General features: G+C 43.2%; 1 protein-coding gene across 13 annotated transcripts in view; it reads right to left on the bottom strand.

The window, feature by feature from the left end:
- Nucleotides 1-13,657, bottom strand: part of RIMS2 (regulating synaptic membrane exocytosis 2) — a 2,919,733-nt gene that overhangs the window by 996,283 nt on the left and 1,909,793 nt on the right. For all 13 annotated transcript variants that reach the window (XM_069621474.1, XM_069621475.1, XM_069621476.1 and 10 more), the window contains 2 exons: nt 9,065-9,195; nt 7,691-7,862 (listed from right to left, as the gene is read on the bottom strand). In XM_069621474.1, coding sequence (XP_069477575.1) covers nt 7,691-7,862; nt 9,065-9,195 — 303 coding nt within the window. The remainder of the gene's footprint in view (nt 1-7,690; nt 7,863-9,064; nt 9,196-13,657) is intronic.

The following is a 13,657-nucleotide window of genomic DNA, read 5'->3' as shown; positions in this document are numbered from 1 at the left end:
CTTTTACTCCATAGGGTTTCATGTGGTTTTGGTAAGTGTGTTACACAGCACCCTCGGTGCAGTAACACAGGGGTGTCATAGTGACCCCCAAACATAGACTCCATACCCTGGGACTGACTCCTGTCTCTCAGGGCATGTAAAGTCACCATTGACTTTACTAGTCTTAAATTGTGAACAGAACCAGTACAAACCATCATATTGTGGAAGTACTGGTAGGGGTAATTAGATTGCCCCTGGGTCTGTTTGTCGAGGGGGCACTTGCAGCCCCCCCTCGTCGAGTTTCTGGCTGGTGGCAGTGGTTACCACGCGAAATATTCCACCAGAATATTTCCTATGGGATTTTTCCATTCATTTTAAACGCACTACTTTTTGGAGCAATGTTAAAGATACCGCCGGGTTATTTATTTAATATTTATTCCCCGGTTGGGTCTTTTTGCCAGGACTCGGTTTTAAAATGGCGTTTGTGTTCGCCTCTGTAACTCCAACCCAAGTCGAGCCCTTTGTTCCACTTTTTGGTGGGCTTCTCCACAGAAGCCTCCAAAAGTGGTGCCACTCTGTCTGGGTCTACAGGATGTGTGGGAGGGGGGTTTAGGCACCCTGGACTGAGTTGCCTCGGCAACTCAAGTCGCACTCTTGTGTGATTGGCCCAGTGGTGAGCCGCCCGGCTAATCACTTAGCATGTTTGAGTGACAGCTAGGACAGATGAATGGGGGTTTTCTGCATAAAAGCAGGGCTTTAGGGACTGGGACTTCAGAAGTCGCCACAGGACCAAAGAATGCGAAGAGGGAAAAGCTGAGCCGACCTGCAACGACGATACCACCGGTGGAGCCCTGCTGAATCATCTCACCACTTCCCAACGACAGAGAAGATCTTCATCCCGGAGAATCTTCTTCCTTTGAACTGGTGGGGATAAGCAGTTCGCCTTCTTTTCGCCTTACTGGATCGTCTCGTGGTTGAATCGCCCGTGCCAAGCACCCCAGTGGCCGGATAGCCACACTTCACCACTACTGCGAATAAAAGGGTAGTACCTTTTAACCGGGAAACTCCGCGGCTGGTTTCTTCCCTGGCAGTGCAACAACCTCCAGCTTTCCTCCACATCGAGATCTTCTCTTCCCACGGACGAAGCACCGACTTGCACCCACTGCCAGGAACAACTGCCCCCGCTGGAGCTTTCTCACCATTTCAGGTACTGAGTCCCGCCTGGTCTACCCTTGCAACAAACTGTTCAAGGTGTCCCGTAAATCCTTGACTTTCTATCCTGGGGTGATTTGGGACCTGCTAACTAACTTTTCCTGACTTGATCCAACCCTTTTTGAACTATCTGCAAAGACTCTTTAAAAGTACTATTCAACTGTGTGATCTTGGACACATTCCGCCTTGCTCTCTCCAAGAGTGGGCCTGGCCTATGACTTTCTTGCTCCTCAGTAGACTCTGCCTTTTCTGACTTGCTCTGGTTCTCCTAAAGTGTTGGTATTGTGTATGTTCCTAATTCTGCCTTTTTCCCTCCCTTTTTAATTAACGTATTGGAGTGCCATCTTAGGTTAAGCGCTCACCTCTGTTTGAAAATAAGTGGTGTTTTAACTAAGACTTGTTCAATAAGTGATCAGGGATGTATACATATTAATAGTGACTGTTTGAACTTGCTTGCCATATTAGTGTTAGTTTATTTTACAAAGTGTGTGTTTTAAATAATTAATTATATACTTTTATACCCAAGCTCTGGTCAGTGTTTGCTTGTGCTACTGGATTTTGGTACCTACCTTGTATACTCTATATACTGTCTAACTCTTCTTGAGAGAAGTCTGGCTGCTCAGCCACAGCTACTAGGTAAATCTTGGTGGTACAGCCTGCTACCAATTGGGTTTACTGCCAACACCTGTAGTCCTAAGCCTTTTGCAGTGGACCCTAAGGGAACTGCACATGTTTCTGCCTAACAGTTGGTATCATTGGATCCAAGTGCTCTGAGCAGGGGTTTTCTCCTTAGTGTTTCCACTAGGTACTGTGGGCTAATCCCTATCAGGCATTTGTGTGTTATTAGCAGTAGGCGGTATTCTATTCTGGCATCAATAGGGAACCAGTGTAGTTTTTTTCTTGCCTCTGATATATGAGCTCTTCTTTTCAGACCTGCTATTACTCTCACTGCTCTATTTTAAATTACTTGTAGTCTAGAAGAGTCGCCTTTGCATATACCGACCAGAAGACTGCTGCAATAATCGATTTTTGTAATGATAATAGCCCTGGCTACTGTCTCACAACTTTTTTCCAAAAGGTTAGGTCGTATCTGTTTAAGTAGCTTAACATAGTACACTAACGCAGAGACACGCCTATTAAGCTGGACATGCATATTTTGATTTTGATCCAGGTACATCTCTAAAGCGTTAACTTTCTGTTTTGTGGCGATCTGCCACCCTGTCACCTGAAAGTGCGGATAATCTGGGCCAAGCTTCTGTACTCTGTTTTCTGTACTCACCGCCATCAACTCTGTTTTTTCAACATTTAAGGCTAAGCTGCTTTTAACCATCCAGGCTTTGATCAACCCATACACTTTATTAATGGTGCTTGCATCCTACTCGTAGATTCCTGATAGTGGAATAACGCACTGCGTATCATCTTCATGGTTGGTAAAGCGTATTCCCCTATTTTCAAACATCTGACAAAGTGGGACAGTGGAAATATTATACAAAGACGGAGAGAGGCAGGCACCTTGTGGAACTCCATATTGCAAATGAGCTGGGGTTGCTTCTGCACTGTTGCTACAGGCCCTTATCAGTCTATTTTCTAGAAAAGACTTTACCCATGCTGCTGCACTGTCAGAGAACGCTGTCACTTCCTTCAATCTTTCAATCAGTAACAGGTGGTCTACCAAATCGAAAGTGGCAGCATAAAGAGTACTAGGTGCCCTTTGTCAATTGCTTGAAGCATGCTGGATTTAAGATCCAGCAAAGCTGTTTCTGTATCATAACCTGGTCTAAAACCTGATTGCCATTTATTTATAATATCATGGTAGGTCAGGTTATCTAGGAATGTTTTATTAGTGCTCGGCCGATAATTGAATGCTGTCAGAGGATCAGGCCCTGTTTTTTATTTTTTTTAGCAGAGTCGTAATCTATGCATTTTTGTATTCGTCTGGCACATGATTTTCTTCAAAGGATGCATTCACACATTTTCTCAGGATCCCTATCAGGGACAGTATGCAGGATTTAACTAATTGCGTGACAAAGGTCTCCTTTGCAATTGGTAGATTTAAGTTTACAAATAATTTCTGTCAGCTCCCCTTCTTTAACAGATCAAAAGCTGAATTGCTTACCTGCATTGCATCCCCCTGCATGGTTTGCTTATCTCATGCATGCAACTTTCTATCTCTTCTCCTAGGTCAAGTGTATGCCTCTTCTTGTTTATGTTTTGTTTGATCTTGTCCAGCATTGCTTCTTGTATAGGTGTGCACTAGGCATCATCTTTTATAGGGCCTTCCTGTTTGTTGGAGCAGGGGTTTTCCAACTCTTTCAAGATCTTAAATAGCTCTTGTGAGTCGTGCTCTGCGTTGACTATCCTGGTGTCACACATCATTTTTTTGTACTTCGCTAATTTACATCCCTTAGCTGTTATACTGCATGCTTCCTTATCTTTATTAGCTGGTGTATGTTTCCAGGTATAAAACACTTGTTTTTAAATAACTCGGGTGAGAACCATGCATTGGCCTTTGTACAGGGCAGCAACCCTGTCTTTAGTGGAGCAATAGCATTTGTTGCTTAAGAGATTGTCTCTTTGTATGCCTTTACTATCTAATCTGCAGTCTCCAGGTTGGGTGGACTATATCTCTTGTTACTTCCATTGCCTGAGGTGACAGTTTACATAGATTCCTAGAAGTAATCCAGGTTTTATTCGCAGCAATGTTCTGTATCCTTTTTGAAAATAATATATCAAGGTGGACATGGAAATGGTACAGCCAGGGGCATGGGGAAACCATGGCCTCACTAGAGATAATGTTATAGGTAGCTACCCAATCTAGGGTATTACCCTTTATGTGTGTTGCCTTATTGGTTTGTTGGCTAAGGCCCATATTATTAAGTGAGTTCTCCAATCCTTTGGCTGAGTGATCAGTGTATTCACCAAACCATAAATTAAAGTCTTGCAAAAGCACAATTTTAGCTGTCAATTTTAACAGGGGTAACAGCATGTTTCCCAATTGAGTAAGTCTGGCATTGGTTTCGGGGTTTATTACATCCAAATAAAGTTAACTGTTGTATTAGCGTATGTGCAGACTTTTATGTGTGGCGTTTAACAACCCTCTGGACTCTGGACTCAGTCTGTCCACATTCCAAACTTCCAAGTCCGTACTATATATAACAGTGACTCCTCCCCCTTTCCCATTCTGTCTATCCATACCTGACATATTATAACCTGCTGGAATGGCCAGTGCCATAGAGGGGCTGGCTGCTTTATGCAACCATGTTTCAGTCAGGGCACAAACGTCCAAGTCCTGTTCTGAAATTTAGTTTGCCACATCTGTGGCATGTTCAACCAAGGATCTGGTGTTCAACAACAAAACTTTCAGTTTTGTTGTTCTTCCCTTCTCATGGTCACCTTTATGTACAACTTAATTTGGCTGTTCTGGGGACCTATGTTTCCTTCCTTGTGCAATAAATCATGTGCAATCGACCTCATGCTTGAATCGCTTTACGGGGCTGAAACAAGGGGAAAAGTATATGCTTCCAATTTAAATGCATCTCTCATAGTCTTCCCCATCCGCTATTTGGTGTCAGAGTGTGTAGAAACACAATATGCTATTATAGTCCCTATGTGAAACAGGGTGAATCACTCCGTCAATCAGCCTGGCTACTTGCGGTACACTTACCACACAATCTGCCAGAATATCGGAGTCTGCTGAGTGAGGTGTTTCAGCAGTCATATAGTGTGCCAAAATCTCTGCCGATGGCACGCAGCGGATGGAGGCAGCAGGTTGTAATTAGTAGTATTCAACGTTAAATTAGATTTTGAGATTAGATTTTGAGATTTGGATGACAACTTGTACCTGGTGAAAGAGCGAAGCAACGGGTCAACGACAACACAGACCGGCACAAACTGGCTTGCCCCTGACACTGGCGGGCTGATGTGCCTGAAGGAGGATGAGAAACAGCGTGCAAAACTACACACATCTAGGGAGTTGCTGTTTTTTCACGTTAACCGTGAAGAGATAAGTGAAAATCAAATCTGGCCAGTTTGTTTAGCAAAGCAAGTGTGGCAATCTAATCCGGCGAGTAACACAATTTAAAAGCAGATAACAAGGTAATTGTCAAGATATAAACTGTTGTAAAGGTAGGAAACGTCTTAAATGTGCAGCAAATGTAGAAAAATATATACTTGTGGCCGTAGTCCATGTCGGCATTGAAAGCGAGGTGTGTGCACCCTAAAAATAGAAAGAATTTAGTATCACAGCTGCCCACAAGTGTGTGGCCAAGATGACTAATTACTAGGAAGGCTACTACAGGGATGTAAACAATTAAAGGTAATGCTTACTTCTTGGTAGACAGCAGCGGTGCCTCATGGGCTCCTTGCCAATGAATGAATTAGGCATTGTCTGTTGCACAGCACATTTAAATATACAGATTTTCTTAGGTGATGCTTTACGTGAGCATGGTGACATCATAGGTGGCGTGCCATGATGTCATGCATTATTTGATATAGCATTGTGGGGAGGAGTCTTGTGGTATCAATACACAGTGGATAGAAGCAACATGATTAAAGTCAAAAGTAAGGAGAGAACAATGGGGTTACTCCAAGTTTGGTGGCATCCCACCAGCAATTCCAGCGGGCTACCACCAAACGGTATTACCGTTTCCACCGCCTGATATCCCGGTATTACCAGGATATCACAAGCAGCAGAAATACTGGTGATTGTCCATTCCATGGGGGAATTGCTGGTGCAGGGAATACCGGCTGTTTAATGCTGGTGGGGGCCTGAGTTACCTCCAGCTTTTATCTGGAGGTAAGTCATATCTGGAAAAATGCTGGTAAATGTTATTAGCAGCATTTTTTTCTTTCCAGAATGGCAAACCTATAATGAGGTCCAATGAACTGAAGAAATTGGGTCAACTTCATCAAAAAGAGACTAATAAGCGATAAAGTAAATTCTATTGTCTAATTCTTGAAAAAGTCACCCAGGATTAGCCAATGTTCAGTCGTGGTAACAAGATCCATGAGTAATTTTAACATGTGATAAGCCTGTTTTATTTCAATAAAGAAAAAATTAAGACTGAGTGGGTTAAATTAAACATTTTATACAAAGGGCTTTAAAAGATTTAGCCTGTTTACAGATATAATCAGGTGAATTAGTGTTTCTTTATGCTAAAGTTCCCCTATCTTAACTGCACAATCTTGGATGAGCATAGAGTATTCAGGTGGAGTCAGTGGGAGCTTAGTCAGGCCAGATAACCTATTAATGTATGTTTCAGTAAGAAATGCAATAATTTAATTGGTATCCATCATCACTGGAGTGTTAAGTGCGTGGCACCTGTCATTTTGGTATTAAAAAGGATTGTTTTTAAAGTGAGCGAGGTTGCAGTGTTATATTTGTACAGTCGTGAGTAGGGGTCAAAGTGTACACTTAATATGATTTGGATGCAAGGTAGTATTGAGTATAACTTCAGTAGGAAAGAGGAGGGGTTCTTAATTATATTATTACAATTGTTCTTAGGGTTTCTTAATGGCAATGTTACCTGATACCATTGCCATTTCCCGGGTAGAGTGAATTATTGAGATTTATGTTGTTAGACTGCAAAAACCCTCCAAGAAATTGCTGTCTAAAAAGCTCTTAAAGAAAACATTGAAGTCAAATAAATTGAATGAACGGACACACAAAGTTGGCCAAGGTTACCTTCATGTACCAAAGTGAGGCACGAGATATGTAACCTAATTATCGAGCCACACATTTTGAAATATAATAAGAAAGGTATGAATTGTAGCACTTCACATCAAACTTTGTTATCTTCAAAGAGTAGATAAAGTAATATTCTAGGTATTGGTGAGTGGAGGGAATAAGAGAGTTAAGCACAGATAAGCTCAGACAGAAATAGGACCAACCTGATTAAGGTGAGGGAGCAGGTGTATGCAGATTACTAACAAACCCACTATTATTTTATAATGGCTAAATTCAACACTAAAAAGCATCATGTGTTCTTTGTTGTCCAAAAGCGTGTAAGTGACTGGTCATTCTGTATAGTTGGTTGTGTGATATTCTTGGGCACGATTGGGATACAAGGGCAATGGAAGTGATTAGCAAGCACTGCATAGAATGTGGGGAAGGGGGTGTAAGAATAAGGTGGTGTGATGTTGCTAGGGTGGGCAATGGCAGCCCCGGAGGCGATGACCTCAACAAAGACACAGTCTTAAGACATGACATTAAGCAGCCACAACATACAACGGATCATCATGTAGGCAAAGAGGGGGTAATCACAGAAACAATGTATCCGATGAGTGGGATAACAGGGATTTAATGCATACACAAAGTGACGTTGGAAAATGCGCGCGCGCACACACACACACAGAATTATGCATATCAACTGTATCACTGTTCTACAGCTAAAGCGCTGAAATGAGGTTCTTCCATATTGCAGTCTCAGACCGTCAGTTAATTATTCACAATCAATAAAGACATTTTTATCGATTAACAATACAACTGAAAATGATCTACCTCGCCTAAAAATTCACTTTCTTCCTCTCGAATCCGAGCTTGATCCCAAAGTGTAATTTCCAACATTCGTTCCCGAAATTCTCTCCGATGAACTGGAGAATAAATGAATGTTTGGTTCCATTTGGGTTCTAACGTTTTTTTCACTGTTTTTGTTCTTCTTTTGTTTTTATCACTGCAAAGGATGAATATACAAACAATATAAACTGGAATACACAAGTCAAAGTTTTTCTTAAATGCATACACAAATAGATAGGAATTAATGTAGACAAAAGAGAACAGTTCAAGGGAAGATGAGGTATTAATTGGCTTCACCTCTAGGATGCCCACTTACTACAGCTATTAGAATACATGTATGGTTGATGGAAGTTCTGTTGATCTCTTCAGGTAATATTTTGCAGTGTAACCTACCCCCCAATATGGGCTTCTGTTTTGCCTCTGCTATTTGAAATATGCCCATCAGTACACCCAATGCTTCAGGCATACACCCTCCAGTATGGTGGCAGCTCAAATGAGGATACAACTATACTGGGTGTCCTACCAGGCAACTTCATGTTGGCAGTTTTAATACAAGCAAAATGCCCAGAGTTCTTTCTCTGAGACAGATACTGAGGGTAAATGCGAAACAGGCCAGAGCAGGGGTACACTAGCCGTGGCAGAAGTCTCCTGGTTAGCATGCTACAATGGGCATGGCATGCAACTGCATGGAAATCTGGTATTTATCACCAGTTAGTGACTGCATTTCAAGCAATCAGATTGGCAAGACACCAAAAAATGTTCAATTACACGGTTTTAAAGTAAAAGTAATAGGGCCTACTATCCATGTGGCCAGGTTCATGTTTATTGGATATAATAACTTGATTGACTTGACACTGAGATACAACAATCTGCTCAATAAAATTCCATGCTTGCATTTTCTCTTTTTACTGACAACTGAAAAAATAGATTTGAAAAATCTCTCCTCGTTGTGCCTGAACCGTTGCTGGCTGCCTTTTCCAGCCCCTTCTCATCTTTTCCAAATCCACATGGTCCTTCCATTACCTGTACATATGTTGCACTTACTACCTATCACTGATGAAGTACCACAATGTTATTTTTCCATTTCTTTTATTTGCTTGACTGGCAGAGGTTTCAAGCCTCTAACATGACTATTTAAATTCATCTACATCTCTCCGATATTATCAAGAATCTCCTCTATCAATAATGCATCCTGTCCTCTATGGACTTTATCTCAGTATTCAGGATTCAGCTTCTCACTTGGTACCAGGTGACATTCTCAATAGAGATTAGTTCCCAGGCAATGCTCGATTCTAAACAGAAACTCTGCAGTGCATGTTTCAGTCTGGTTATCATGAATCATTTCCGCCCATTTCATACCTTCGATCTGGAAGAAAGTACATTTTTACATAAGGATTCCTAGGTCTCCCGTCGTCCCTTGATGGAAGATCTTTTGCTCCTAATATCGTGACAATGAGTTGATGGCCCACTTTGTCATACCAGAGTTTTATCTGTAAAACAAAATCATGTATTCTAATTATTTCTTCAGAAACAAATCACAATACTTAAAAACCTGATGTAACGTTTCATTTTACCAGAGATTTTGGCTTTGGGCTTTTTAGAGCAGTGCACTAGGTAATTGCAAAAAACCTCTAAATAATAACTGTCTATAAAGCTCTTAAAGAATACATTCAAGTCAAATAAGTTCAATGAACGGAAACACAAAGTTGGCCACATTACCTTCATGTACCAAAGTGAAGTGAGAACCAAGTGATACCTAACTATCGAGCCACACATTTTGAAATATAATAAGAGAGGTATGAATTGTAGTACTTCACATCAAACTTTGTTATCTTCATAGATTAGGAAAACGATTATTCTTTAGCGGTATTAGGAGCTAACCCTGATTTTTAATGAAACGGTGGACACTAATGGTGCCTGCATATTGAATACTTATCAAAGCAACACAGTGTCAAAGGGGATATTGGTTAATTAATTTTAACATTGAAGCATATGTTACCAACCCATCAAAATATATTCTATATACACATTTTTCTCCAAATAGAATGAAGCATCTGAGTATTCCACTGGTCACCTGGACGAGTCTAGAACCCTTTGCAAAACCATAACACAAGAATAATGCTACCATACTTTCACATGAGCTTATGGAATTCTATTGGTGCTGGTCACTTCCTTGTTTTCAGAAATGTCAAACGAATAAAAGTGAGCCCTGAAACCAGAAGTGCTGACCATGGTCTGTAAGTCTTCAAAGGGAACTCATGGATGAAGTTTGCATAACCAGGGCTGGTCTATCAAGTTCATTATTAAATAGTTTAGGTTGACAATTTACTAAGTGTGTGTAGTACATACAAGGGTTCAGTCCCCAATCATGGCGAAGACCATACTGTTTAACATTTATAGACTACATGCTGGGCCAACACATCTACAAAATAACTCAATACTAAACATACATTTCAAACCCAAATCTGTTTGCAGAAATGCACTGTTTGCAAGGTAAAAACGGTGTTCACATTGCACAGAGCAGCTGTGTGGTATAATTCAACTGTCAGAATGCATTGAAGAAGTTTGGAGCGGGAGGCACAAAAATGGGGGATGCCAGGGAGGATTAGAGGAGGAAAAAGCAGAAGGAGTGGCGAGGGGAAATGTAATAGGGCCGGTCTAAAGCAGAAAAGGAGACAGGAATGTATTAGACAAAGAGGTGAGGCAAGACACAGGATACCAGAAGAGAACCAGGCGAGGCCACAAGAAGGGAAGACACTGGATCGGCTATGCATAATCAAAGCTGCACGAAAAAGGGAAAAAAAAGAAACTACAAAAAAGAGGTTGCCCAGTAAAAAGGAGGTAACATGACAATCAATTCACAGCATGAAAAACAGCAATAATTACATGTTTACATAATTTAAAAGTCAATAAAACTGAAATAATTCGTTTTGATCGTATTGATAGGGATGCTTTTAGAGGAAGTTTCATGAAATTGACATGGTGAAATTTTAAAACAATGAAACTTGTAAAATATACATTCCTATTCACAGAAGATGGCGATACAAGAGCAAAGAACAAGTTACTTCTTACCTTGTAACGTTCTTTCGACGGGATGTTCCTCCAACGTATTCCTCATCTTAGATATCTCCTTCCAGCTCTGCTGTCCTCGGAATATTTTTTCTCTAGAGGGCGCTGCGCGTCGACGTCCTCCTGCCTATAAAGGCTGCGTGCAGCGTCCGTTGCTCAGTTCCGTTTTGTAGCCCACAATAATACTTTCTGGACTAACTAATCACCCTGAAGGAGCGTAAGCTGCAACAACAAGGGAAGTAGAACTGCGGGGATGGATGGGAGGGTCGATGAGGAATACATCGGAGGAACATCCTGTCGAAAGAACGTTACAAGGTAAGAAGTAACTTGTTCTTCGAAGGGATTGTGTCCTCCGACGTATTCCTCATCTTAGATAGGCTCCCATAGCAGTATTCTATTATCGGAGGAGGGAGTATTGACTTCACGCTGTCTTCTATTGATGAATAGAATGCAGTACAGCCCTTCCAAACCTAGTCTCTTGACTGGATGAGGAATCCAGATTGTAAAAACGTGTAAAGGTATGGACAGACGACCATGTAGCGGCCACACATATGTCTTTAACCGGCACGCCTCTTTTGAGGGCCGATGAAGCTGCAATACCTCTGGTCGAGTGAGCCCTAAGGTTTTGAGGGGGCTCCTTCCCTGCCAGTTTATAACATTCCAGAATGGCTAGAGTGATCCATCTGGAAATGGTCTGCTTAGTCATTGGTAACCCCAGCTTGTGACCTGTGTAACCTACAAACAGCTGGTCTGCCTGTCTTATCCTGGCTAGTCTACTAATGTAAAAACTTAAAGCCCTCCTAGGGTTTAGCCTGTGTAACCTCTCTTCCTCTTTCCCCGGGTGAGGAGGAGGATAGAAAGATGGTAGGGTAATCTTCTGAGTGATATGGAATTCAGAAACCACCTTTGGGAGGAAATTAGGCTTCACTTGCAGGACAACTTTGTCTTTGTGAAATATAGTATGAGGGGGTTTACAAGAAAGAGCTTGTAATTCGCTCACCCTTCTAGCAGATGTAAGTGCTATTAATAAAACAGTTTTAAGGGTAAGGAATCTTAACGAACAAGAATGGAGAGGTTCGAAAGGTGTACCCATCAGGAAAGTTAGTACTAAGTTTAAATCCCATAGGGGAACTTGGAATGGTCTTGGGGGATAAGGAACAAGTTACTTACCTGTAACTGTTGTTCTCCAGCATGGGTCTGGCATGGATTCACATGCTCATGAATATTCCCCGTCGTCAGGCTGGGAATCCTCGGTAAAGAAAAAACCAGTATTAGTTTCGTTTCTGATCTGTCTTTCGTAGTAATAACCAATCACTGATCTCTGTGTCATACTGACCACAGCCAATGACTGCCCTCTACCTAAGCCCCGCCTCTGGCAGCCATCTTCAGATTTGGAAGCACGTGAAGTGGCAGTATGACCAAGTGAAGAGCCGCAGAGGGGTAGGCGGGAGGGTTCGCATGTGAATCCATGCCAGACCCATGCTGGAGAACAACAGTTACAGGTAAGTAACTTGTTCCTTCTCCAGCATGGGGTCTGGCATGGATTCACATGCTCATGAATAAATAATACATAGCAGTACACACATGCACAACCACGGGAGGTGGCAAAGGCTCAACATTAAGCATTACATCAAACTCAACATTAAGCATCTTACCTCCTCACCAGGCTCACCTCAGGTGAACAGGTTGCGCAGCACTGCTTGGCCGACCCTGGACCCCTCCCTGGAATCCCGGTCGACGCAGTAGAATTTCGTGAAGGTGTGCGTCGACCTCCACGTAGCAGCCCTGCATATGTCCAGCAGGGGCACACCAGATAGGAACGCCGTGGTAGCTGCGATCGCTCTGGTGGAATGGGCTCTCGGACGGCCAGGCAGCGGTCGGTTTGCCAACCGGTGACAGTACATGATACAGCCGGAGAGCCATCTGGAAATGGAAGCCTTCGAGAGAGCCTTCCCCTGATTGACAGGTCCAAAGTTCACAAAGAGTTGTGACATCTTCCGAAAACACTTCGTGCGGTCCACGTAGAACTTTAGCGCTCTAGCCACATCCAGCGAGTGCAAAGTCCTCTCAGCCGGCGACGAAGGCGACGGGAAGAACACAGGCAACACCAAGGGTTCGTTGAGATGGAAGTCCGACGGTACCTTGGGCATGAAGGAGGGGTGCGTCCTGAGCGCTACCCTCGTTGCGTGAAAAGTCAAGTACGGGGCCTTGCAGGAAAGGGCCTGGATCTCTCCCACTCGTCGTGCGGAGGTGATGGCCACAAAAAACGCTGTTTTCCACGACAGAAATTTCAACGGAGCTGAGTGCAGAGGCTCGAACGGAGGTCCCATGAGCTTGGTCAGCACCACGTTGAGCTCCCACGCCGGGGCCGGAGCCTTCACCGGCGGGAACGATCTGAACAGTCCCTTCATGAACTCTTTCACCAGACGATGAGACCACAAGGACGTCCGTCCCGTGGTTCTGGTGTATCGGGAGATCGCAGCAAGATGAATCTTGATGGACGCGTGTGCCAGTCCAGCTTTGGCCAGCGTCAGCAGGTACGGCAGTACTTGGGGGGCCGTAATCCGTAGAGGGTTAATCTTCTGTGCGCGGCACCAGACAGAGAACCTCTTCCATTTGTGTCCGTAGCATTTAAGAGTCGAGGACGCCCTGGCCTTTGCAAGAACCTCTCTGCAGTCGGCCGGTATGTCGTATCCTCCAAACTCTAGCGCTGCAGGAGCCAGGCCCGCAAGTTCAGCGATTTCGGGTCGTGGTGGAGGATGGCGCCCCCTTCCCTGGAGAGTAGATCCGCGTCCACCGGCAGCCAGATTGGCGGGGACGCTGACAAGTCCAGAAGGTCCGGGAACCATATCTGCCTCGGCCACGCAGGTGCGACGAGGATCA

Source organism: Ambystoma mexicanum, chromosome 5q, assembly GCF_040938575.1.
Source record: "Ambystoma mexicanum isolate Mex_15411 chromosome 5q, UKY_AmexF1_1, whole genome shotgun sequence".
In the NCBI taxonomy this organism is placed as follows: Eukaryota; Metazoa; Chordata; class Amphibia; order Caudata; family Ambystomatidae; genus Ambystoma; species Ambystoma mexicanum.
Note: the sequence above shows the minus strand (reverse complement) of the source record. Positions and strands in the feature narration are given on the sequence as shown.